Below are 27866 nucleotides of genomic sequence, written 5' to 3' on the forward strand. Positions count from 1 at the left end.
TATTATCTAGCTTTAATCAGGTCACACACACACAATTAACAAATATCTTAAAAAGATTTCTGCTAAGCTGTACATTGACATGAGTACTGCCAATGAAAGCACAGGAAAGCCACAAGAAACTGTGAGAGCTGATGCCTTCTCCTGCTCCCGGTTATGTGTACATAACAAAAACTGGGATGATCTGGTGAAATCTGAAAAGAAGTTAACCAAAAAAGTTTTAAAATTATCAAAAGGACTATTAGAAATATGAATTTACATTTACTACGGTCAAGGCTGAACCTTGCCCAAGTGCATATTTTGCCTGGAAATGTCACTCAGTGATCATATGAAGGCATCATGATTAGCTAATCGTTTAAAATATTATTTCAAAAAAAATAAATTAAATAAAATATTATTTCATCTTCATCTCATCCTTCAAACACTTTTTTGTGTCTTATAATGTTCATAACATATTAGTATAACAAAGTACTACTACGTACGGTACACGATATTGGTAAAGTACATTATATAATTCATTATATATGTACATATATATTTTACTTACTTGGACTGAGAGTATTTAATAGGGTCCCTGTGGAAACATTTGGACACCCTTGGTCTAATTTATCATCTGTCAATAATACCTTTTAAAAATATATGTGGACCAGGAAGGATTTAGGATCCCTCTCATAACTGCGCCACATGACAGCTCTGCAGAGACCCCACACAGAGCAGCGAATCAGCCAGTTCTCTTGTGTTCATAGCTCAGAGGAGGAAATCCATCTCTAAGCCACATGCATGCAGCCGGCCATGACGGGTTACCTTCTGCTTCTCCTTCTTAGTCACAGTTTGCTTGGAGCTTTCTACAAGATGGGAGAGTGCCTCATGCTTCTTGGTACTAACCATTAATTTTTTTTTGGCCTAGAGTCAAAAACATACAAAAAAGCAAAAAGGGCTCAGAAACAGATATCAAGAGAAAACCTCTTCTGTCCTGGAACAAGTCATGTTCATGTGCTAGCTTAAATGACTGTGTAATTCTAGTAGTTTATTTCTGCCCTGACTTCAAAATCTGCCTGGAACATCACAGTGGCTAACATTTTGCCCTGAAACCACTGTATGTTTTTTCATTATATCGAGTACACTCAAGAGGGTTATACATTTCTCCAAATCACAAAGGCCCACAAGCCTCCAAAACATTGTTCTAGCTAGCATCAGGAAGGGAACGGCTGTACCACAAAAACATCGCGGCAAACATGGAAGACCACCTGCATCATTCTTCTAAATCGGCCTGGGCCACAGTTGAGGTCATTTTAAGATGCTCTCTTGAAACTTAGAGCAAAGAGATGATTTCATTCCTGATACCCAGGCTTCAGGGCTGCATTGGCAGTGGCGGGCAGGCCTGGGGGTTTGTTAGGAAGGAAGAAGCATTCGAAGTCCTCCTACTCCAACCTCAAAGTGGGTTACGACCCAGGTGATCGTTTCCTATCCTAAAGAGTTCCAACTTGGCAGAAGCTGGTGCTCCAGAGATAAAATGAACAAACAGAACTTGGTTTGAGTTGGATCCAGCCTGTTCAGGAACTGGATTGATTGAAAGTGTGTTCAGTTTTGCGCATCAAGGTCATAAGGACTGTAAAACCAGGTAACGAAGGAAAAAGTTCCCTCTCTCTTTAGGAATCAGAAGCAAAGCCTTCCAAATGTCTCTCCCCCACGAAGCTTCTGCAAAAGTGAATTCAAGGGACAAGGAGCTCAGGGACCCTCTTTCTCTGCCTACAGTCACATGGCCACAGAGAAAGGAGAGCATGAGGGAAGCTTTGGGAACTTTAGGGCTGCCATTTCTGTCTCCCAGATAGATCACACTTCATTACTGACATGCTGAAACCCTTCAATTGTAACGGGGGAGAAAATCATTAGAGCTCAAGAATTTTATGTTCTCCAATTTCTCTGTCACTCTTCATAAAAAAATAAAATCATTGTAGTTAGAGAAATTACTTGGTGGCAACTGGGAGGCAATTATAGCTGCCGAGCATGGTTTCTCTCTTTAGGTCCATTATCTTGAATTTCCCGTGAAAGCTGAATATTTGGAGAATGGATTTTTAAAAACAAGTTCTGTTTGGGGCGCTTGGGTGGCTCAGTTAAGCATCTGATGCTTGATCTCAGCTCAGGTCTTGATCTCAGGGTTGTGAGTTCAAGCCCCATGCTGGGCTCCATACTGGGTGTGGAACCAACTCAAAAAATTTTTTTAAAACAAACTCTGTTTAAGAAAACTCATAAAATCAATCAAGAGCAAAACTAAAACTAAATGCCTGGACAGTGATTATGGGACTTTTAAACGTTAATTATAAAAGTGATTCTCGTGAGCATTCTTTTACCAGTATTAATGTTGTGGGTATAGAAATCCATTTATCTCAAACATTTCTTATTAATGTCCTTGGTCTTATGGAATCCTTGATTTCAGCAGGAGCTTCAAAGGCAACAGTAAGGGCTGAATTGGGGGCTGCCTATTTTTGAGTGTCTCTCTGGTTCTTGCCACTAGCAGCTGTCTGCTGGGGAAAGTTCTCTTTAGGCACCGACAGTCTGGAGATGAAAAGGGAGTTCAACTTTTGGAGCACAAGTTCTCTCAAAGGGGGATCAGTGGGTTTTCTTAGCAGAGTCCTTCTCTGCTGGCCTCTAGTTCTTTTAACTTGAATTCCTCCTAAACGGGATTGTTCTAGAATTATCTTCTGTACATATATATGGGTTCCATCTGTTATTCTCTCTGCATAAGAACCTGTAATGATATGCTCTAAATTCTCACACCAGATCATAATTCCTCTCCCTAGAATTCATTTACTGTTTCCTGCCCATATGTTATCTAGCCAACTACATTTTAAATTACTTGAAAATAGGAACCATGTCCTAGTACAGGGTGGAGTATAAGAAGTGGACCATACATATTTGTGGAATCAATATATGTATTCCCCTTTACATTTGGCTACTCACCCTTCACAGTACTCCTCTCGCTAGCAAGACAGAGATCACGAACGCCCTTCTACAAATGATAAATCCAAAACTCAGAGAGCATTTGTCACTTGCTCTAAGTTACAGACTATACAGAGAGGCAGTCAGTGTATTGTAATGGGTAAGAGTAAGGACTCTGGAACCCAACGACTCATAACAATTCTTGGTTCAACAGTTAACCAGCTTTAGGCAAATTACTTATCTCTCAGTGTCTCAGTTTCCCCACCCATCTGTCAAATGCGACATGCCACAATGGGTAGGCTTTTCTTTGGTGGCAGGGGGTGGGTGGTGGTGGTGTGGCGGTTGTTGCAATGGTTGAATATATAAATATATAACATTTGGCACACAATAAATGCTGTCTGTTAGCTATGAATAATAACCATATTTAGAGCCCTGCTGTGCTATCAGTTTAGTTGAAAGATATATCTACATAATAATTCAGGTGAGGAAACATTTTTCTCTGCAGTTAGCACTCAGAAATACTAACACCAAAACACACAATCACATTTGTACAAAAGCAAAAAGATTCAGTCCTAAAAACTGAGTTTACATAAAGGGCATTCATATGTATACTTGCCTTGATTTGTTGATTCCAATTGCCAATGACAAGATTCGCTGCGTTTTCAACTTCGTTATCAAGCTAGGAACAGAAAAAAAAAAGATTTCTTTTGCTGTCTTTCTGTTGAATCACGGTGCTGGCTTGTTTAATTCTGGTACAATCACTATCACAATCCATAGGAATTCCAAAATCCTACAATGGACGTATATCCTGAGAAAAGTAGCCAAACTACCTTTTCCCCATGTCAAAAATCTCTGGACAGGATTTAGCTTGAATGCATTTGGTAAAATAACCCTTTCCATGTAAACCAGGTAACTATATAAAAACTTGTAAAAACAACATCAATGTGCACAACTTGCGTGGAGGGAGTCTTGTGTGGTTTGGGGTCATTTCCAGACCTACCACTTCTTCAGCATCATTCCATGTGGCTCAAACTTGAGCACTGTGACAATCCATATGGTCCACGGTCCTGGCCATGCTAATTCTAAGTCTCTCATTACCCTTGAAGTGAATACTGTTGTAATTGCAGAGATTGAATTCTTAATCATAATTAACTTTTCTCCTGCTTTTTTTTTAAAGATTTATTTATTCATGAGGGACACAGAGAGAGAGGGAGAAGCAGGCTCCTTGCAGGGAGCCCAGTGTGAGACTTGATCCCAGATTCCAAGATCCCAAGATCATGCCCTGAGCCGAAGGCAGACGCTCACCATTGAGCCACCCAGGCATCCTGCTTTCTCCTGCTTTTAAACAGCCAGAGGGATGGTAACAATAATAATAAAAATATATCTAGGCAACCCCCTCAAGGAGATCAGATTTAAGTGAGAGCAAACCTTTTTTTCCTGGACCATAGATGTTTTTTTCCAGGCCCACAGATCAGCAATCACTCAACCACATGGGATGCCTAGCAATGCCTCCCTTTTATTTTGTCCAACTGATTGAATTTGGAATATACAATTTATTTTAACAAGCACAATGAAAATAATTTTGGGCATTATGTCACTTTTGACTCTATGTAAAATCCAGAACAAATTCCCTTCCAAAAAAAATTCTCATCTTTCCTTTTTTTAAAATAGGCTTCATAACCAACGTGGGGCTTGAACTCATGACCGTGAGATCAAGAGTTGCATGCTCTACTGACCGAGTCAGCCAGGCATCCAGAAAAAAAAAAAATCCTCTTTTATCTTCTGTGAGTGAGTGGACCAGGGTGGTAGGGGTGCAGCGGGGAGGAGCAGTGCTGAAATAAAGACTATGAAACTGGACCAGCAGTTTGAGGGATCACGACATTAATTATTCAAAGCACTGTGATAATGATCGTGTCACTGTGCCTAATTTATGGTACTAAGGAAATGCTAGTGATAATCATATTATTATGGGATATGAAAAATACTTTGTAATTAATGAAATACATAGACTGGTGTTTGGTTTTTATTAAGTTGGTTTGCAAAAGTGGAAGATTATATTACTTAGTAATAATTACTATAAATTTCCCTCATCACCCCAGCCCTCAGTAGAACATCCATTCTGGTACAAACACACATATGTCCACACAAACATCAATTCCATTTCCTGACTCACTTTAATCAATTTGAATAAAAATGTTTTTATATCATTTCTCTTCCATCAGGGCTTTTACAGATTGCCTCATCTTACTAATTTATTACCATAAGGAGCTCCTCTATCTGGCTGTGGTCACTTGAAACTGCCCCTAGCCACGGCCCCTTCCCTTCACAAAGGGCCACCAAGGGGTGACTGAACTTCTTATCTGGACCTGGCCTTGAGACAATTGGGACCATGACCTCACCCTATCGGAATTGAGTCGTGTTTACTAAACATCCCTTTATGGCAACTAAAAATATATTTTAAAATGCTTAACGACAGTATAACACACAAATAAAAAGAAAAATAAGTCTATCAGAGAAAGACAATTATCATATAATCTCACTCATATGTGGAATTTAATAAAGAAAACAGAGGAACATGGGGGAAGGGAGGGAAAAATAAAATAAGATGAACTCAGGGAAGGTGACAAACCAGAAGAGATTCTTAACTACAAGGAACAAACTGAGGGTCACTGGAAGGGAGGTGGGTAGGCGGATGGGGTAACTGGGTGATGGACATTAAGGAGGGAAGGTGATATGATGAGCACTGGGTGTTACAGAGGACCATGAGTCACTGACCTCTACCTCTGAAACCAATAATAAGTTATATGTTAATTAACTGAATTTTAATTTTAAAAATCAATGTTAAAAAATAATAAAAAGAAAAAAGATGAAATTGTCCTGGAAGGAAAGAGACACAGGAAGACTAGACAATATGTTACAATATGCTAGACAAGAAGACCAGGTGCTCCCAAAAGAATTGCTTAATTTTGTTTTTTCCCTTTTTTCCAATTTTAAGACAATTTGAGGACTATATCTATTATTGCCTTTACCTGATCTTAAACTGTTAAGCACAGAAAAACATGTCTTTTTAAATATTGCATTTATAATTATTCTGTTTACAAAAGGAATATCTATTCATTGAAAAACAATGGAAATACAAAAAGTGCCCTAAAAATAAGATGAAAATAAGCTCGAATTCCAATATCTAGAAATAATTCTTATTAACATTCTGGGGAGATTCCATATATTTACTTTACAAAATGGAAATCGTTTTTATTTAACACTATATAGTGAAAAAATTTCCATGTCATTAAATTCTTCTGTCACAAGATTTTTACTGGTTGCCTAATATTCCATTGCTTGAATTTATCATAGTTTATTTTTGGATGATGAAGAGGTTTCTGGTCTTTCAGTGTCATAAACAATGCTTTAACAAACGTCTTTGTACATAAATCTTGAGTTTTGTTTTGTTTTTTAAGATTTTATCCATTTGTGTTTTATGAGAGACACACAGAGAGAGGCAGAGACACGGCAGAAGGAGAAGCAGGCTCCATGCAGGGAGCCCCATGCGAGACTCGATCCCAGGACCCCGGGATCACAACTTGAGCCAAAGGCAGATGCTCAACCACTGAGCCACCCAGGCATCCTGAATTTTTGTTTCTTTTTATGACCAATTCCTGAAAGCTAGCATCACATTCGATCACTGTTTATTCCTTGGGTTAAAGACAGAAACTTGCTTTAAGATAGATTTAACTCACTGATTTTCTCTTCTTTTCATGTACACTCAGGACTTGATGAGTTGGTTTTATTGCTTCCAACTCAATTGCTTTGCCAAGTTTTCTGGAAATAGAACATAAAAGACACACAAGCATAGTATTAGGATTTATATCTACTTTCCAAATTATTTTCTGGGGAAATAAAACGGCGTGTTCTAGCCTATCTATTCAGGGCAAGTTTGGAGAGGAATATTTGTAGCGCCCACGGTAAACGTGCGTGCCTCCCCTTAGGGTTGCAGCGAGCCCGGGTGGAGCACTCACTGATGTAGGTCCGCCGCTGACTTCATGCCCTCTGAGACCCAGGCCCAGGCACTGACGAGACAGCTGGAAGCAAAAAGGGGCGGGGGGACAAGAGTGGGTGTCATTTTTCCAGTAAAGTCTGAGAAATACAGCATCACCTCTGATTCACTACATACAGAAATTGCACTCATTTCCCTAATCTTATTTCAATTTGTCCACAGGACTAAATCCTGCCAACTTATCGACTGCACTATAGTCGTTACATATACGGCTTTTTTTCTGTCGTTTTTCATTTCGATTTTCATTTTCCATTTCATGTCTGTAGGAAACCAGGGAAATAAAGTAGCCAAAGGTGATCAAACATGTGGCCTGGGTGGAAGCTGGTGTGCGAGGTAGGGGTAGGGAGGCCTAAAGACACCCTTAGCAGGCTCCTCATTTCACCAGCGAACAAGCCGAGCTGGGCTCAGAAGAGTCAAGTGGTAGAGGACCCAAGAGCTCTGGGATGTCCCACGAGCTGCTCTTGGGGCTGGGGCCCAGCTACCATTCCCTGCTGGCTCTTAGGACAACAGCTCAGATATTTTGTCATCTCATAAGCAGGGTCTCCATTCAGCCAAAGGAGAACACCACCCTCTCCTAGGGTCCCAGGGTGGGGATGAGGAAGACTGATGCTCTAGTCTCCCAGAGAAGGGGCATAGCTCGCAGCAGCCCACATCACTGGCCTTCAGAAGCCAGAAGGATCAGTTCAATTGCATCAATAAACCTCAGGAACAGAGGCGTGTAGACGTGGATGGAGGGGAAGGGACAAATCCGTGCCACTACTGAAATCAGGAGGGTGCAGAGGTTTTGCCTCCAAGTGGCTTAGCCTGCACCCTGCAGTCAGAGAATCAGAGAGCTAGACCAGAGGGTGCCAGATTCTCTGCACATCCAAAGCCAGACACAAGACCAGAGACGATAGACTACTTAGTATAGACTTCCTGTTATAGGAAATTGCAAAAAGCACAAAACAAATCTGTCTCGATAGGAAGTAGATCAGTGGTTGTCTAGGTGGGGAAAGGATTGCAAACAGGCACGAAGAATCTTTTGATGTGACGAAAATGTCTACGTTTTCATTTGGGTGGTGCTACATAGCGTATACATCTATCAAAATCAACCAAACCATACACTTAAGAAGGGTGCTGGTTACTGCATGTAAATTAAACTTTAATAGAGTTGATTTTTTTTTTTTTTTTTTTTTTTTTTTTTTAGAGTTGATTTTTATAAAGGGAACCCAGGCACCCTTTTGGAGAAGAGAATCTGGCATTTGGTCCTCAGAGGAGCTGAGCAGCAGAGCAGAAAGCCTAGAGCTTCCGCCTCAGAGGTGTCTGCGTCTTTGTTTCCTGTGTGACCTTGGAAAGATCACTTGATTTCTCTGACTCTCGCTCAACTGATCTTTTAAAATAGGAATAAATCGGGTTATGTATACAACACAGATTTGGGTATAGATAAAAGCCAAAATTACTGTTTATTATTAAATATTATTGTAGTAATCCTGGTTAACCAAACTTTCTGGATATGTCAACTCTTTGGGAGCATCCATGCCAGATGCTAGGATTGCAGCACAATTAGACACACTCCCCTGCATCCCTACACCTCTCATTCTTTAGCAAGTAATTACAATCAAAGTCATAATGAACCCCACGGCCAGGTGTTAAACACATTTGTTGTATTATCTCATTTAATCCTCGCGGAAATTACATGAGATAGGTTCTATTTCCATTTTAAATACACACCAAGAGATAAAATAAATTGCTCTAATTCACCCACCTGATAAGGGGTAAAGGTAGAATTTAAATCAGGGCAGTGTCAATAAAGTCTATACTCAACCATTCTGCTATACTGGCTGCTTTGCAGTCTACTTACAGACTATCCTAAAAATCAAGCTCAAAGTCAAACAATTTCAAAGCCATTATTTGCTGTTACAGACGATGCCTAAGGAGGAGTAAGAATATGAGATCCAGAAGGCTTCTTCTTCCTTTCCCTCTCTCTTTCACCATCAAAAGAGGTCTTTGCAATGGCACTGCCAGTTTGCGGTGACATCTGCGAGCATCGGTCAAGAAGCTTTGTAACAAATTATCGTTAATGGACCATTTTTAGAATATCTTTTAGAATATCCAGTATCTTTCTTCTCTCCCTCAAAAGAAAAAAATCAACTTCATTCTGAAATATAATAAGGAAAATGTGAAGCACCAGTTTTTCAGGACCTAATGTGCTAATCTCTACATATATGATCTCATATAATATACACCCCCACACACAGACATGCGCACATATGCACAATGAAACGCATAGCACTACTCCATCTAATGTATGAAGGAAATCAAGGCGCAGGGCGGCCCGGATACTGGTCAGAGGTCATGGAGTTGAGATAAAGCAGGATTCAGACTTCTTGACTCCAAGACCTTCCAACGAAATGGCACTGCTTCCAAAGTAACATATCACCACCGAGGCTTATTATGGATACAGGCTCAGGAGTCATAAGGGCACCAGATTAGTCCAGTTCTACCGCTTATTATCTGTGTAATTGGGGCCATCTTCTTAAACTCTCCAATCCTCAAGACCTGGTCTGTAATGGGAACAATAATAAGACTTGCTAAGAGTTGCTGAGAGGATTAAAGGAGAGTATCTGTAAAAGCACTTAACGCAGGGCCTGGCACACAGTGAGTGCCCGAGAACTGTAAGCCAGGCTTCACATTACGCACCATGTTTTGTAAGAGGAAGCTGGAATCGAACATATGTCACTTTTTATAACTTTTTTTTTAAGATTTTATTTATTTATTCATGAGAGGCAGAGACGCAGGCAGAGACATAGGCAGAAGGAGAAGCAGGCTCCCCATGGGAAGTCTGATGCAGGACTCGATCCCAGGACCCCAGGATCACACCTGGAGCCAAAGACAGATGCTCAACCACTGAGCCACCCAGGCGTCCCACTTTTTATAACTTTTAGTCATCATTTTTGCCTTACCTGTTTCATATACTTACTTTTTTTGTGTGCTCTGTAATACTTTGCTGAACTTGACTGCCAGTTTCTGAAGTCCTTTGGCATAGCTAATCTCCAAGTTTGCCCTATTAGCAAAGGGATAATTGATAGATAGGATGCTGTGGCCAGATGTCAAACACACACACACACACACACACACACACACACACACACACAAATGAGTGAGGGCTCAGGCTGACGATGCAATATCTACACAAAGAAAAGAGATAATTTCTTTACTCTAAGGATCCTTTTGTGAAATCCTTAAGGATCTCCAAAAGGACCCTACAAAGGGAAAGTCTTTAATTTAACCTCCTTGTACACCTGTGTTATGGGTTGAATCGAATGCCCTTCCCACTCCCACAAAGATGTTAAAGACTTCACCCCCAGAGCCTGTGAATGTGGCCTTATTTGGAAATAGGGACTTTGCAGATCATCAAACCAAGATGAGGTCCTCAGGGTGAGCCCCGATCCAAGATGGCCTTAAAAAGAGAGGAAGGTTGGACATAGAGACCAACATGTGGGGAAAATGCCATGTAAGAGATGAGGACAAGAGATGGAGTGATGCAGCTACAAGCCAGGACGTCCCAAAGATTGGCGGCAAACCACCAGAGGCAAGAGAGCGGCAGGGACCAGATTCCTCCTCACAGCCCTCAGAAGCAACCAACCTGGCCAACGCCTGATCTCAGACATGGTCCAGTCTCCAGAGCCATGAGACAATACATTGCTGTTATCTAAGATGGCCAGTGTGCGGTACCCTGTGATGGCAGCCCTAGCTAATGCCCGGAGTGAGCAATGGAAGGCTTTCCTACTTATTCTGGGACATCAGCACCATTGGGTTAGTTTTGGATGATAATAGCTGGCAATAAAGTGATAAATTATGATGAAGGAGTAGGGTTTTTTTCTTTCTTTTGTTTCTCACTGCCCTTGATCAAGTCTTTATTCAAAATTAGCTGTCTGAAATGACTCCACATTTACAGAAGAAACAAATCTAGATTTATGCAGCGGGCTTCTTGTCTTCGGGGTGGGTTTCTTTTCTGCAGGCCTCTCAGCTGCTGGTTTCTTGGTCGTGGCAGCATTTTTCCCACCAAAGACTTCTGCTCCTTAACACCAACAGGCGTCTTTCCTTTCTTTCCTACCACAGGCTGCTTGCTGGGAAGCCCCTTCTCATCTGATTTGGCTTCTAGTGATGTTGCCGCCATATGCACCCAGAGTGTGTGCCGCCTGCCCTGGCGGAGAACAGTGTTCAGGCACATGGTCCTGGCATATGGGTTTCCCATCAACGGGATTCTCAGGTTCTTCAGTGAATTGTTTTTCAGGACTCCAAGATGAATCTTCTTGCGTGGTGCTCGGAGGGCTCTTTGGATCTCTGGGCTTTTCAAGATTTGGCTAAGATGTGTGTATCAAGCATCTTGTGCATGGGAAGGGTAGAGTCACTCTTGAGACAGGAAACCTTACACCAAGTGCCATACAGATCATCTAACTTGCAGAAAGTACTTTCAGTCCAAGTCTGGAAACATCCCATATACCCACCATGAGGAAGTTTCAGAAGGTTCAGTTTGCTGACATTAAGTAGAGTAATTCCAGGGATGTTTCTGAAGGCCTTGGTGACACCATTGTCCTCATTATAGATAATGCAGGGTTGCCCACATTGGATATGATGATGGTTTCCCATTTTGCCATTTCCAGGTCTCATGTGTTAACACACATACTTTTTTGATATCATTCCAGACCTTAAGTTTCTGAAGAAGCAAAATAGCCTCCTCGGTCTCATTGTAGCCTTCAACTTAATTTTTAGCCACCAAAGGGAGTTTAGGAACTTCCTCAGTACATCCTCCTTTAGACAGGAACAGCTCTGGTCAGGCTGAGGCACCCAGGGCACAGCAGATGACATATTGCTTCTGGATTTGTTCACTCAGTGGTGCCAATGGTGCCAGATTTTGGACGGTGCAAACATGAGGACCCCATGATACATATTTCCAAAAGTACCCTGGCTGCAATAGTGAATCCCAGTGCCTCAGGATGTGGGCATTCAAGCCATAGCTCTGCCAGTACTCGGACACTCAACACTTGTTTGATGCCCTGCTAATTCACTAACAGTTGGGAGGCTGTCTGTTGTTTTGGCACAAGTTGGTGTGAACAAAGTTCACAGTCTCTGGCGAAATGGGAGCCTTGAACACAGTAGGCAATGTGGCATTTTTGCCAGATGACTCCCCCTTTTCAGAATGCACCGATGCCAAAAGACAAGCACACATCGTGGCAGGGAGAGGAGAGGGCCTAGCTCCTCTCAACCCGGCGGCTCTTCGAAAAGCAAGAAGTAGCTTTTTAATGGAAAAGTGCAGAAGTGGACAAAACCAGATTTAGAAAATGAATTTCTGTTACTTTGTATGCAGGACAAGACCCAGCAGGGAATCTGGGCATGCCTCCAAAAGCAAACTCCTTAGTTCTTTTGAATAGATTGAATCACTGTTATCTTAAGCTGATTTTACCGTGTCCTACTTATAGGCCCATCTATAGATAACATAAAGACATACTCTTATTCATCTTCTCACTTTCAATAAAGATAACACACATGTAGGAAATTAAGTTCAATTTGTATTGTTTTCCTTCTGAATTGGGACCAGAGCAGGGTTTTTTTTTGTTGTTGTTGTTGTTGTTGTTTTTGTTGCATAGATTTTAGTCTTTGAATTCTTTTTTTATTATAACATATCTTTAGAATTATTTATGACTTCATTTCATTTGAAAAACAATCCCAGAGCTCCCTAGTAACGAACTTAATACCTGCATTTTTTTTAGTGCAGTGAAATTAGATTCAGTGTTATGGATTGAACAGAGAAAGATAGCTCTGTTTCATAAAATGGAATCCAGAGAACATGAGCTATTGATCTATTGCTAAACTTCTATTCAGCTGTCCCTGTTAGTACAGCTGTGTTCTCCTTTTTTTTAAATTTTTACCACTTTTTGAAAGAAAGAAGGCCACTGTAGAGTGCATGTTAAGGCCTAGGTGCAGAAAATGACATTTGGAATCAGAATTTGCCCAAGAATGGAGTGGGTATGGCAAATACTTTAAAATAATGAAGCCATAAATATCTCATTCCATTTAAAAATATTTTTTTCTGTGCTCTAGGAGTATGTTCCAGTTGATGGAGAGAGAGAATGCTGGTCAGCAGCAAGCTGGGAAAGACCATCACCTTGATGGAATCTACATGCTCTAGAAGCCCAGACCTCCACCTCTGGAGTGGCTTTAGGCACTGTTAAAAGGGAGTAATCACACCTACCTCAAGAGGTTTTATGATGATTAAAATTGTGATCGGAAGCCTAGGAGGGGCTGAACGACTAGATCAATTGCTGGACTGACCTGCATAACCTGACTCCTGGCTCCCTCTCTGATTTCCCCTCATCCCCTTGCTCCTCCTTAGTGGCTAAAGGCCATCCTGCCTCGGGGCCTTTGTACTTGCTGTGGCTGGGTAGTTTTTCTGCTACATAACCACATGGCATCTTCATATAAACCCTAACAGGTCTTGTGCAAACAGCACTAGCTCAGAGGCTACGCTGTCACTCTCCCCTATGGCTTTATTTAACTCCTAGAATTTACCGCTCTCTTACATCACATGCTTTCAGTGTATTTCTATGAACAATTCCATGAACACCTCTGAAATGTAAGCTCCACGAGGGCTAGGATTTGTTATGCTCACTGCTATATCTCTAGACCTAGAACAGTGCCGGCACATAACAGGCACTCGGTGTGTATGTCTTGAATGAATAAATCAATGAACGGACTTCCCATCAGATCTTGGCTAGAATTCTTACCTGGTCTCTGCTATATTTGTTTTTCCCACCTTTGAAAACTTTAAACCATTTAGATATATTCCTGCCCTGATGCATCGCTCAGGGCTTTCTAGCCTTTACAGTAGCTAGATACAAACCCTGTCCTAGTCCATCGCTAACCAGAGGGCTTTCCAGGACTTTCTTTTCCAGCTTTCCATTCTTACTTGGAAGCAGCACAGAAAGCATCAATATGATGACTCATTCCTACTGCTCAGCTCCGTGCTAGGCACCAAACAAGTTCCTAATAAATAGTAATTTTTCTAATCTGATTATCAAATACCCAAAGTATCTCTAAACATTCTGAACACCCCAAATATACAAAGATGGGAGGTATGGGGGAAAGAATCCAGTTTGCTCATCCACCAGCTCCAGGACAATTCAGCATGGCTTCTAACAGGATAGGTAACGCCGTGGGGCACAGCCTTTTCCTCGGAATTCGGTTTCACTCTCAGAATGTTCTTGCAGGCTGTCCAAGGAGTCCCAGGGGCCAAGCAGACAAAAAGAGGACAATTGCCAGAAGGAAGTGTTGCTTTCCTTAAAATTGTTAACTTAATCAGAGTCACCTGGGGGGTGGGGGGAAGCTGGGCTTCGGTGTCAAGAAAGGAAGAGGGTCCTGCTGGCTTTGCAGCCGTGGCCCCTGCACGTTGAGCCCCGGCCTCTGCTCCAGGCCCCAGGCCCCCTGGGGCTTGGCGGGAGCTCGGGGCACAGGAGCTAGAGATGCGACTGCCACGCACAGCAGCAGGCAGGGTTTGTAGTTTTTCAGTGTGGGGCGGTGCTTAAAAATTTCAGGTGTTTTTTTTTTTTTTTTTGGTCTCTGGAAACATCCTTTGTGACACATGGCTGACACTTGGCCTGCATTTCGTCTGTGCTGAAGCAGCGACAGCCAAGGTTTCCCCGGGCACTGCAGCGCGCCAGGCACCGACCCAAGGGCTTCAGGTCCCTGTCCTCCTTAGGCTGTGACAACCCCCACCGGGCTGGCCCCTGTCCCCAACCCGTTGCGCGACGCACGAGCTCAGCCCGCGCACCTGCCTGGGGCCGCCCAGGAGACGGTGTGGGGGCCCCGGGTCCCTGCCTCTGCAGGTGGGGGGGGGGGCTGCAGATGCAGACGGAGGCCAAGACCCCGGTGGTGGTGCCGGGGTCACCGCGGGGGACCTCCCTGCACCCCGAGCCCAGCTGAGCCTGTTTTCAGGCCTGGAGGCGGCGGGAAGCAGGGAGCCGGGCTATCAGCTGTCACCCCTGCAGCTCCCCGAGGCCAGGCCCAGAGGGACGGGGCACCACACCGTCCCCGCCTCTCCACCCGCAGCGTGACCGTGACCGTGACCATCCCCGGCGGGTTGTGTAGACCTAGCTTCCGAACCGACCTAGCAAGGCTGCCGGCACCTGCTCTTGCATTTTCCACCCTAATGACCCGGTCAGAATCCTGAGCGGAGGCCCCTGCCAGGGGGAGGGAAGTGAAAGGCAACGGGTCAGGAGGATGGGTGTGGGGGGGTCAGGAGGATGGGCGTGGATGCGGGGAGGGTGCCTGCGGCCTGCGGGAAAGGCCTGCATCTTAGCAGAGGTTAAGGCGAAATCCCTCCCCAGAGACACCTGCTCCAGGAAGCTGTGATCCAACTGGCCAGCACAGAGAGCTTTTGCTTTTACCAGTGGGAACATATGTAAATCGAAACAAACAACTGGCATGTGGCTCCTCTGAGCTTATGTCTAATAGTGTGTGTGTGTGTGTGTGTGTGTGTGTGTGTGTGTGTGTGTGTCTCCTTCCAGAATGCCTGCTAGACAGAAAGGAACTGACCCCGAGGTTTCCCCAAGGCCAAGGTGGCAAGGTGCCCCCCCTACCTACGTTGGTGTCTTCTGGGTCCTGTGAAGGGAGCTGCTGTATCATGATGCCCACGTGCAAGGGTTGCTGAGAGAGGCCGGGTGAGCCTCAGAACTGAGACAGAGAATCTCATTCTCTCATTAAGATCATCAGAAACAGGCTTGTAAGAACGCCACCGTGCTTGATGTTCTAGCCCTTTGGCTACCAGAGAGGACAGGAGTTGAGATTTCTTCTCCAAGCAATTGTCTTGGCACATGTAAAATTGATGATGTGTGTATATACGCATTTCGATGGGTAACTCAGGCTCAGAATAGTCCAGGGAGCCCTAAAGATCCCGAACCAGGGAAATGGCATGCACTGATTTTTAATCCATTTATATTCTGATTCCCTCTCAGCATGTGGAGCCAGGTCAATAAATTTTCATTAGTGATAATGAGGACCAACCAATAAGTCAAAGACCAACATTTGTCTTAGATTTTAAAATAGATTACACGTTTGAAAGAAAGGAGAGGGGAAAAATAGGCGGCACCAGATTCAATATTTTATATAGAGCACAAATTAAACTGTGAGAATATAAGTGACCCTGTCACCAATTTTAGCGGATCCTGCTCTAGTACAATTAAGATGATAAGAAGTGATACAAACAGAAAGGAAGAAAGAAAGGCTGTGGCTGGCCCCTGTGTCTATGAGGAACTAATTAAATTGAACGAAAGCTTTCTTGAGCTTGGAAGCAGCAGGTGACAGAGCCATCCCTTCATTAGGAATTAAGAAGGAATTTTAGTAATCTGCAATTTTGTTCATGAATCATCCCCATTTCTGGTTGCCTACTTTCCACCAGCAGCACCTTCCAGTGTGGGGGGCTGGTATGCTGAGATTTTCCACCCCAGGCTTAGCTGTCGGCCTTTTGAAAGACAGACCCAAGCCCATCATACAAATTGGCTATATTTAAAAGTTATTAGCCACTTAAAGGACACTATTACACGGAGGCCCTGTTATTCAAGCTCAGGCTAGCCTGCTTTGCCCATTTCCTCAGACTGCCTTAATTCTGGCTGCTAAGAACCTTCTGAGAAGCCGAAATGGGAGAAGCAGACCTGGACGACCCCTCCTTGGGTGTCCAGGGTGAAAGTGCCGCTCAGTTGCCGCCCATTTCCCGCCCAGGGAGTGCACAGCTCTCCCTGGAACTTCGGATTCTCCATGCCTGGTAATTCCTGAACCAAGTGAGGTCAGTGGAGCCAGGTGCAAGTGCTATCTTGGGAGAAGGCAGGAAAAATGGACAAGAAGGGCCCTATTCCAAACTTTTGAGCCCGAAAACAAAATTTTATACAGAATCTTACCACGTCATAGAAATGCTCTTCTGATATCATGGCAGTGGCAGGACAGGGGAGCTGAGCCCTGCCCATCTAACTTCTCCTCACTCCCTGAAGTGGCCCCTGAGGGCTCCCACTGAATCCTGTGTTACTAGGTTTAGAAGCTACTGGGCTTAGCGGCCACTGGTGTCCCTTCCCATAGAGGACCTTAAGACTCTGAAGGGAGCTGGACCAGGACCCTTGCACACATCGGAACACCCGCAGTGGTGTGCCCCACACTGCCTGCCCACTTGGCAGATGCCCTACACCAAGCCTGCCTTGAGCTGGGCAGAAATCAAAATGGATCTTCTTTCCCACATCCCCATTTGTATGAGTGGATGACAGCACGTTCACACTGCACTGAGTTGTGAGAATTAAAAAAATAAAAGAGACCAAGTATAAGGCACATGTAACACAGTGCCTAATCTGAAGATTGTGCTGGAGAAATGGTGTCTTTAGTGTTTTTGTCCTTCTTTTCTAGCTTTTGTTCAAAATAATATTCTATTTACTATGGAAGTAAATTTCTTTGACACATTTATTTATTGCTCCTCAGAGATAGCCTAACTTGAACTTCTTAAAAGTGATAAGTGCCTGAAGTCATTCCTACATTATCACACTTATTCACTCAGTGAACATCCATGGAATGTCTGCTCTGTGCCAGGCTCTGTGCTGGTCACGTGGGATACAGAGACTCTCAAGGAGTTCAGCCTCCAGTGGAGGAGACAGGCAAGTGAACAGATTATAACACTATAGGGAGGTAGGATCTAGAGCAGAGATGAGCACTAGTTCTCTGCATCTCTGACGGGTGCCATTTTGAGATGGGAGGCTCACATGAGTGGGATAACCAAATCTTGAAGATGCATTGAATGGGGACTGGTAACCAAGGTGAAGAAGTGTCTACCAGACAGAGGATACAGCATGCACAAATTCAGGGACCCATGATGGTGGGTGGGAGTTGATGGGAGGAGTGAAAGGACCCATGGTGGGGGGCAGGGGGTGGTAGTGACTGCTAGTGGTTGAATAGATGCAGAGAGGGATCCCTGGGTGGTGCAGCAGTTTGGCGCCTGCCTTTGGCCCAGGGCGCAATCCTGGAGACCCGCGATCGAATCCCACATCGGGCTCCCGGTGCATGGAGCCTGCTTCTCCCTCTGCCTGTGTCTCTGCCTCTCTCTCTCTCTCTCTCTCTCTCTCTCTCTCTGACTCTCATTAAAAAAAAAAAATTGAATAGATGCAGAGGGGTGGGGCTCATGGATAGATGGAGAGAGACAAGCTGGGTAAGAAGCCAGGGCCTGGATCTCAAAGGTCCTTTTATAAAATATCATGAGGGCTGAATTTTATACTGAAGGTCTGGAAGTCATTGAAGAGTCTGAAAGAGGGTCATGTCCACAGAGTGGAAGATGCACTAGAGACACAGGGACAGGGCCCTCGCCAGCTCCCTCGTCCAAATAACTTTGTTTGGATTAGAAAAAGGAGATCCCCTGAAAAGACACAGCTTGGAGCCAGGGTGCAAGGCTCCAGGGTGCAGAGTGGGTTAGATTTCTGCCTTCATGCAGCCCCTCAACCAGGTGCCTTTGTGCAGTATACAACCTATGCAACTTCAAGACAGTATTCCTAGACAGAAGAACAGGTTAAGAGACTTTTCTTTTTTTCCAAAACAATGACAGAGGTCATGAAATGAGAAGAAAGCTATAGATATAAAAGGTGTTTAAAAGAGAGAAGCTTGATCTTGAGGTGTGATAGAAAAAGGAGTCATGGGGTGGCTCCCAGGTATTGGGCTGATTGAGTGGGCAGAGGTCCCAGACACCATGGTGAAAAGCTTTGGAGAAAAGCTGCTAAGCTCTGTTTTGATTAGTTGACTTTGCCATTCCATGGGACACCCAAATGGAAATATCCAACAGAGTGTTGGATATACGGCTTGGAGTACAGATAAGACATTTTGCCTAATAATACGCATGTGCAGGTCTTCAATAGGGAAAAAAGAGCTGAAGCTGTGGAGGTTAAGATCACCCAGGCCAGTGGTGGGTTAGGATTTATCAAGGTTTCATTTCAATCATTTCTTCCTTTGCTGACAGCATCCACAATGAACCCTGGAGAGAACAACGACCAACTACACTTCCTTCCTTGTTTTATTCTTTTCTTTTTATTTATTTACTTTTTAATGTCCAGAGCAGTGGTATTTGCCATTTGAAAAACCGATCTTAAGCTTCTTTACAGAGGAACAATTGATTTTCCCATGAAAGCCTCTTTAAAGCCTAGCGGTGAGGGTGCAGGGGACCAAACCTTCATAAACCGTTTCTGGGCATGTGCCTTTGTCCCTTAAATCCGATCTGTGATTGTGTTAAAGTGAACCCGATGACTGACATCAGGCATCCTAGGAGCTGCTGTGTGTTTCTGGCTACTGCAAACAAAGGGAAACTGAAGCCCCTAAATGGATAAAAGACGCTAAGCATGACCACGAATTGCAGAATTACCAGACAAAATGATGTTTCGGTAACAACCGCGCTTTTCCATGGCCACCAATGAGAGCAGCTGAGCTCGGAGATGCAGCATTACCTGGACTTAAAGCTTGATTGTGAGGCTGTCTCTCGTAGCCAAGTGCTAATGCGGACCTGCCATGCAGAGCCACATTCCAGCGGATTCGTAAGCACCGTGTCTGGAGCTGTTGCTATCCAAGGACAGGAAAGACCTTGCTCTAGTAATGTAGGGGTGATAATAAGAATATAAACCCTTAACTATCTTTCATTTATTTATTCATTTAACCTACAAGTACTCACTGAATGTATTTTATGAGACCGATACCCTTAGTTCAAAGAAGCCCCGTATGCTCCCTCACTATATCTTTTATTACGCTGGCCACTGGATTTGTCCTCACAATTTTCTATGTCATAACCTTCGATGGAAATGCCCTACTCCGTGTATTCCAAGAACACCCTTTACTTGCCTGATGGCAAGATTTTATTTATTGTTTGACACAGAAAGAGAACACACAAGCAGACAGAGCAAGGCAGGGAGAGGGAGAAACAGGCTCCCTACTGAGCAGGGAGCCAGATGTGGGGCTCAATCCCAGGTCCCCAAATGACATAAGCCGAAGGCAGATGCCCAACTGACTGAGCCACCCAGGCGGCCCTAAGCAGGAACTTCTGTAACTTTCTTGACTGAGTTAAGGGCACTCATTGTAGCCTAGTCACCACCTTGAGGCATGATCACACCCAGTATTGAGACAAGGTGATACTGCAAATGGTCACTTTTCATTCATCAGACATTTATGGAGGGAGTCAAAAGCCCAGACTCTAAACACTCAGGACACAAAGAAGAGCAAGACGCAGCCCCTGCCCTTGCAGGGGAGACACAAACGTCAACTCAAACCTGCCATCGCTGTGGGAAGCACAATAGTGGCGTGCACATTAGGCACCACGGAGCGCCCCAGGAGTGGGTGATAAGCTCAGTCTGAGGAATCAGAAGAGACTTGACTGAGCCCTCACAAGCAGAATTACTTCCTGTTGTTTCCCGATTTTTGTGGTACCCAAATAATAAATGTGCAATAGAGGAGAATCACCCTTCAAATCAGTCTCTCAAGTACCAGAATATAACACCGAGTTCTGGAAGGTAGGACAGCTTGTAATCACTCCTCCAGTCACATCGCTAGCTGCAACTAAAGAGGAAGAACTGCTTATTGCGAACGCTTTTTTTTTTGTACCTTTGCTGAAGAATGGATGTGACCTGCTTGCAGAAATTCTCTCCATTTTGAGAAAACTCCTTTAGGTTCTTGTACACCTTATTATACTGAAAGAGAAAAGAGGTACACAAGGGTTATGAGCACCTCCAAAGATAGAACTCCTATGAATTCAGACTGCTCCGTAATGATGCCTGTCACTGTAAATGATCGTGCAGCTACGGGGATGCATACCTTTTGGAGGAGTTCCTAAAATAAAGATTAAGTCTCTTCTGCCTGGATATGAAATATCCTGGAGAATTTCTCAAAAATAAAGCTAGTCTGTCTGTTTCTCCCCAACAACTCAGCAGTGGGGTGATTCTGAAGTCTGATTTCCTGTCACTTCCATCGTTCCCAGGATGGTTAAAAGCACATTCTGAAATACATACGCAGAGTAATCATTTTCTGCCTCCCCCCCCCAAAGCTTCACAATAATATTCCTCAGTGTCAGACCCCAAACTCACTCAAGTGAATGTGTTTTGGGGCTGAGATGCGAAGATGTAAGTGAATAGCTTGTTAGTAAACTGTGTCCCGGTCCCCCTATATCTCATCTAAATCTAGTAATGAGAATGTTATAGCTATGAGTTGAACATTTTTGTTGCAGCAAACTTTTATATGTGTATGACTAAGCCTCTAGAAATTCATTTCTATATGAATTTAGTCTACAGACACAAGAATTCCAAGGAGAAGATTTTGCCACTTGATGTAGCACTCCACAAGGTCACTCTCAAAGTTCTACTCGTAAAGGTAGCATTGATGACAATAAGTTTTAAGTGTTCAAATGGAGAGAGTAAATGTGAATGAATTCACAGCTTTCCTGACACAGAGCAGCCAAGTCAGGTGGTGGGACAGTCCCCAGCGCACTCCCTCAGAGTTTCCATCTGGGACATATGATATCTCATTGCATTTTTAAAAATGAAATTTTGCAGAAGAGGATGAAAGTTCCCTATGAAACAAGTGCGTGCCATAGCTCTCTGCTGGAGTGATGAGCCAGCGTGTTCCAGCACTCCAGGGGCACTCAGCTGGGCACGGCGCTGAGAGCTCACACTCGGTGAGCACGACTATGCAGCCTGCAGGGTCACACAGGAGAATCCTCAGAGCCGAGGTGACCTTTCAGCTGTCACAGCAGGACCTAGGGTGTGGTGCTAGCAGAATAGCAAACAGAGGACATGGGGCCATGGAGGAGGAAAGGACGTCACGAAATGACCTGACCTGGTCCCTCCCTTCAGGGCTGCAAAGAACCGATACCTGGGATATTAGAAACAGTCCTCTAGAGACCAAATTCTTTCATCTTTATGCGGTGGTTTTACTCTCCTCTGAACTTAGCACAGAAGGCCGGGGCAGGTTCTGGTAGACACACAGGAGCAGTAAACAGCTTCTACGAAACTGCCTTGGGCTGAACTGTGGTCAGGGAGCAAAGCTCTTTATAAAGACATGGATAACTCCTGAAGGGAGGTCTGCAGGCTCCTGTCAGCACCCGAGAGTGAGGGGGGTGTGGGGTGGGGTGGGGGCGGCCAGGTGGAGAGACGCTGTTCCAACAGCTCTGGGCCCACGAGGCCACATGGTAAGGGCTGTCCCAAAAAGCTGAAACAGGGATTGGCATCTGAAACATGAGTTTCTACAAACAATTGTAGCAAACAATTTACAAAGTGTAAAGCTCTCTGCAGAGCGAGCAAAACAGCAAAACGTACCTAGAGTGAGGCTGTCATGAGGAAAGGATTCTCCTGAGTTATGAGAGTGAAATCACTATTTGACAACCAAGCCACACAAATAACTCGGCAGATGAATAATGACAGGATGTTACAAGGCCTCCTTCCTCCCCTTTCAGGTACAATGGGAAAGTTTAAGCGAGCACCTTAAAATGGTTTAGCTTTTTTTGTTTGCTCCTCTGTTGCCCACACATTCTCTCCTCCTGAATGGAGTTCCTCCTGAAGCTTTTGTTTTCTTCCCACACCACCAAATAACGTCCCACAAGTCACACAGGGGTATCCTGAGAAAAATACAGGTAAATGTGTAGCTGGGCACATGCCCCTGGAATAAAGTGATTTCTCAGTGTCTCTCCCTTAGGTGTAGCCATGGAACTAAATGCTTCCCAAGGAAACATGGGTGAGAGTTTTGTGTGGGATTTCAGCGAAGTCTCCTTCCTCCTCTTTCCTGACACCTGAACTTAGAAACGATGGCTGCCCCAGTGTGTATGGCAACAGTGTCCACAGCAGCCTAAACATGGAAAGAGCCCAGATGTCCATCGACGGATGGACGGATGAAGATGTGGCGTATCTATGCCACGGACTACTACTCAGCCATCAGAAAGAATGAACTCTTACATTTGCAACGGTGTGGATGGAGCTAGGGGGTATTATGCTAAACAAAGTCAGTCAGTCAGAGAAAGACAATTCTCATATGATCTCACTCATATATGGGATTTAAGAAACAAAGCAGCTGAACATGGGGAACAGGAAGGAAAAAATAAAATAAGGCAAAAGCTTTCAGAAAGGGAGGCAAACCATAAGAGACTCTTAACTATAAGAAACAAACTGAGGGTTGCCGGAGGGGCAGTGGGTAGGGGGGATGGGGTGACTGGGTGATGGCATTAAGGAGGGCGTTTGAAGTAATGAGCACTGGGTGTTATATGCAGCTGATGAACCACTGAATTCTACCTCTGAAACGAATAATGGTGTGTGCTAATTAAACTGAATTTAAATTTAGAAGAAGAAGAAGAAGAAGAAGAAGAAGAAGAAGAAGAAGAAGAAGAAGAAGAAGAAGAAAAAGAAAGAAAGAAAGAAAGAAAGAAAGAAAGAAAGAAAGAAAGAAAGAAAGGCTGATGCTGATGCCATAAGGCAATCTTGAGGGTAGGCGTCATGTGCTAAGATGGTAGAGCAGAAAGAGAAAAAGAGCCTGGGTCCCTGATGGCCCTGGGGACCACCACACAAGCCCCTCAGCTCTCTACTCTTAGACTTAATTTATGTGTGAGAGAAATACAGTAAGAGAGGTTTTTAAAAGCCACTCTTATTTTTGGATTTTAAAATGTGTAGCTGAACATAGCTCTAACTCATACCCAGTCTTTTAACTTTTTATTTTAAATTATGAAACATTTTTATGTTTCATAAAACAATAATGATGCAGATAATAATAATGATACCCATTATGAACTCACTACCTGAGTCATAGAGATATTTAACACTTTGCTTCTGCTTTCTCTTTTAACGACTGTTTTTTCCTTTTCATAATTTCTTTGGCTATACTTGGGCACTTATTCTTCCCCATGAAGATTTATCTAATTACATTTTTTAAAAATCCCCGTTGGGATCCTAATTGGAATTGCATTACAAATATATCAATTTGAGGAAATTGACTTTTTTATGGTATTTAGACTTCCATCCAAGGACATAGTAAGTCTTTTCATGTGTTCAAATCTTATTTTATGTTCAATAAAATTTTATGATGTTCTTCGTAAGTCCTATAGCTTTCCTATTTGATTTATTCAGAAATATCTCACAGTATTAAATTGTGAGGTTTTTTTTTTTAATGTAATGTCCTATCTGCTTTGCTCTCCTATGTAATGTCCACATCAAAGCAGAAACAAAGACCCAACAAAACACCAGGGGACCATGTCCCACAGAGAAAGATTCAAATGCATGCTTGCAGAGTGAGCTCTCCTGCTCTGAAACACTATGAGGCTGGGGCTGGGGCTGGGGCTGGGGCTGGGGCTGGGGGAAGACAAAGCAGAGACATAGATTATTAGAGGATTCTGGAGGTTTCAGAGAGGAGTGAGAAGAACCTCCCATCAAGAGAGCCAGGAGCTCAGGGAAGGGACTCTGAGCTGAGCTGTCCTAGGGGATGGGCCCACACCAGCACCATCACCTGCAGAGCCTGCATCCAGAAGTCCTGGGAAAGAATAGGGTTTCTCAGACCCCATGTGTGAGGATGGGGGCTCGGAGGGGAAATCTTGCCCCTAGTGAATGAAGGTGGAAATGAGCAGAATCAGTCGAGAATTTTTCTATGCGCTCGGCTGCAGGGGCTGCTGCGTTTCTCAAATTTATCAAGCCATCAAAACTCTCCAAGACATGTTTTTAAAATACTATATCCAGGGATCTTGCACTAGGAGGCCAGGCAGCCCTGAAAGTTTTTAAGCTATTGATCCAAAACTCAGTTGTTTTGGGGGGAGTTGGAGACCTTGGGAGAAAATGGAGAGTCCCTGTCTTCTGTGAGAAAATGGAGAGTCCCTGTCTTTCCCCTGTCATTCAAACTCAACTTTTTAAAGCAAGAGGCTGCTCAAACAAGGCACGGCTTATGCTTCAATCGACCCTGGAAGACGATTTCCTGTTACTTAACAGACTGGTACTTCCTAACGTTTTCACATCATGGCACACCTAGAAAATCATATTTGGGGGCACCTGGGTGGCTCAGTCAGTTAAGCATCAGACTCTTGGTTTTGGCTCAGGTTGTAATTTCAGGGTCCTGAGGTCAAGCCCCTCATTGGGCTCCATGCTCAGCATGAGGTCAAGCCCCTCATTGGGCTCCATGCTCAGCATGGAGTCTGCTTAAGACTTTCTTCCTCTCCCTCTGCTCCTGCCCCTGCACACACACACTCTCTTTTTAATTTAAAAATTTGTTTAAAGACCTTCTTTATTTATTCATGAGAGACACAGAAAGAGAGAGAGGCAGAGACACAAGCAGAGGGAGAAGCAGGCTCCATGCTGTGAGCCCGACAGGGGACTCGACCTCAGGACCCCAGGATCACGCCCTGGGCCGAAGGTGACGCTAAACTGCTGAGCCACCCGGGCTGCCCTCTCTCTCCTTTAAATAAATAAATAAATATTTTTAAAAATAAAATAATAATTAAAAATAATGATATTTGTACTGGTTCAGTATGTGGTAAATGGACAAAGTTGTTCAAGGCAGAGGACCTGGCCTATGATCTCTGCCCCCCAGCCATATCTTGCCAAGATTCATGTCTCAAGTATACCCATAACCCATCCACCAGGGTGCCCGAGCACACACTAGCCCAGGACTCCTCAATACATTATGTTGTTGTTAACTTAGTAATCGGATGACAGCAGAATGTTCTTATTACAGCAATGGAGAAAAATCTTCATCTTTGACCCCATGTGCAGTGTACCAGACACTCCTCGACAAACCCTGATCTACCCTGAGATAAAGGTGACATTGGTAAATAAAAGAGTTGCCAAAAATACTCCCATTAGTGCAGCATAACCCTTTCTTTTTTTCTTTAAAGATTTTATTTATTTATTCATGAGAGACACAGAGAGAGAGGGAGAAGCAGAGACTCAGGCAGAGGGAGAAGCAGGCTCCATGCAGGGAGCCCGACGTGGGACTCTATCCCGGATCTCCAGGATCACGCCCTGGGCCGAAGGCGGCACTAAACCGCTGAGCCATCTGCTGGGCTGCCTGCATAATCCTTTCTTTACAAAGAGTGATTCTGTACCCTTCATCATGTACACATCTACTCGGACTTAAAGACAAAATCTGTGGAAAGCAGACTTGCATAAATATCAAAGCAGAACCAGTGCAGTCTTGTGTGCCTGTGTGTGTGTGCACGTGCGCGTGGTGATCAGAAAATTTTGGAACATATCTACTTTGAGGTGATGAATCTCTTGACCTTGGCTTTGGCTTCCCCTTTGCTATCCTACCTCTCCTTCCCAACACGTTCTCATTTACCAGAAAGGCCACTGAAGGGATTCCATGGATCACAGCTTGAAAGCCAATAAAGTCTAATCCCTTTATTTTATACTTAAGCAGCCAAAGAGCTGAAAGTAACTTCATTAATTAAGGACAGAACCATGATTAGAAATATTAGGTTAGCCAATCAGAGAAGCCATCAGAAATAAATATATTTAATTATTAATAAATATATAGCTATACATTTATTAATAATTAAATATTATAATATTAAATATATAGTTATACATTTATTAATAAAGTATAATAATGCATAGCTATAAATTAGCTATAAATAGCTAATCAGTATAATTGCACTAAGTATACTCAGAGTAATAGTTACCTTTAAGCGTTATAATCAATACAAATGGCTTCCTAATGTCATCAACCAGCGCAAGAAGTGTTTTCTCTAGTCAAAATCCTATAGAAGGTGAATTTTTCGTGTTTTTTCCCCACCCATTGAATTTTCAAATTACCCATCCTTTACACATATTCATTCCAGGAAAAGAACCTACTATTGATCTTACATCTCCATATGCATTTTTATTAACACACCGTCTCTCCTGGGTCTCATTAATTACTGGGAAAAAAGTTAACATATTTTTTCCCTGATAAAGGGAGCTCAGGCTAGTGGTGTAATATTTGGGACATTTCTGAGCCCCTAAAAAAACTCTTCACAAAGAAAACTGGTACACACAGGCATTTCCCATTCAGTCTTTAAAAAAATATTTCTGCCCAACATTTGTAAGCAAAATCTGTTGTATAAATGTTGTCATCACCAAAAATGTATCAATCAAAGTAACGGGCATGTGGAATAATTAGATAACTTCTAAACAATATAAAATGCACTGTATCAACCCTGGATTAGCTGTTCTTTCTGATTTTCTACAATTTGAATAATTAAAGTTAAATTCAGTTGTTCCAGAAAAGTTCATTTCTATTCTAGATGGCAGTATGGAGAGTTTTTGGACAGTGATATCCTCATAGTGTTGGTTTTTTTTTTTTTAAAGATTTTATTTATTTATTCATGAGAGACACAGAGACAGAGGCAGAGAGAGATACAGGCTTCCTGCAGGGAGCTTGATGCAGGACTCGATCCCAGGACCCCGGGGTCACTACCTGAGCCTAAGGTTGTGAATTAAGTTAAAACGCATTTAAGCTAAAGCCATTTAAGTTAAGTTAAAACCCATTAAAAAACCAATATTATATATATATATTTATAAATAAATAAATAAATATTCAGAATTGAAGTACATTCTAAATTTCTTTTTTTTTTTTTTTCTGATTGCAGGGGAGGTGGGGGCACAAGTGGAGGGACTGAGCATGGACTTAAGGCCCATCCCAGGACCCTGGGATCCCTACCTGAGCCCGAGGCAGATGCTTAACAGACTGAGCCTCCCAGGTGCCTCTGAAGTAAATTTTAACTTTCAGTTAGAAGTTACTAGAAACAAAGAGGCCGTGTTTTTCCCATTGAATTTCAGGTAACCACGGATTTCCATGCAGGGATCCGTGGGGCCGACCAGCTTAAACACTGTAGCTA

The 27866-nt window shown here is 43.4% G+C and overlaps 1 protein-coding gene across 4 annotated transcripts in view; it reads right to left on the bottom strand.

The window, feature by feature from the left end:
• The window catches only part of NOSTRIN (nitric oxide synthase trafficking), a 56498-nt gene that overhangs the window by 26135 nt on the left and 2497 nt on the right, over window positions 1-27866 (bottom strand). For 3 of the 4 annotated variants that reach the window (XM_055308393.1, XM_055308395.1, XM_055308396.1), the window contains exons 2-7: window positions 20633-20718; window positions 9951-10034; window positions 6954-7016; window positions 6675-6756; window positions 3554-3616; window positions 802-900 (exon numbers count right to left, since the gene is read on the bottom strand). In XM_055308393.1, coding sequence (XP_055164368.1) covers window positions 802-900; window positions 3554-3616; window positions 6675-6756; window positions 6954-7016; window positions 9951-10034; window positions 20633-20718 — 477 coding nt within the window. The remainder of the gene's footprint in view (window positions 1-801; window positions 901-3553; window positions 3617-6674; window positions 6757-6953; window positions 7017-9950; window positions 10035-20632; window positions 20719-27866) is intronic. The other variant, XM_055308394.1, reaches the window with a different exon arrangement.

The sequence above is a fragment of the Nyctereutes procyonoides genome, unplaced genomic scaffold (assembly GCF_905146905.1).
Source record: "Nyctereutes procyonoides isolate TBG_1078 unplaced genomic scaffold, NYPRO_anot_genome, whole genome shotgun sequence".
Lineage (NCBI taxonomy): Eukaryota > Metazoa > Chordata > Mammalia > Carnivora > Canidae > Nyctereutes > Nyctereutes procyonoides.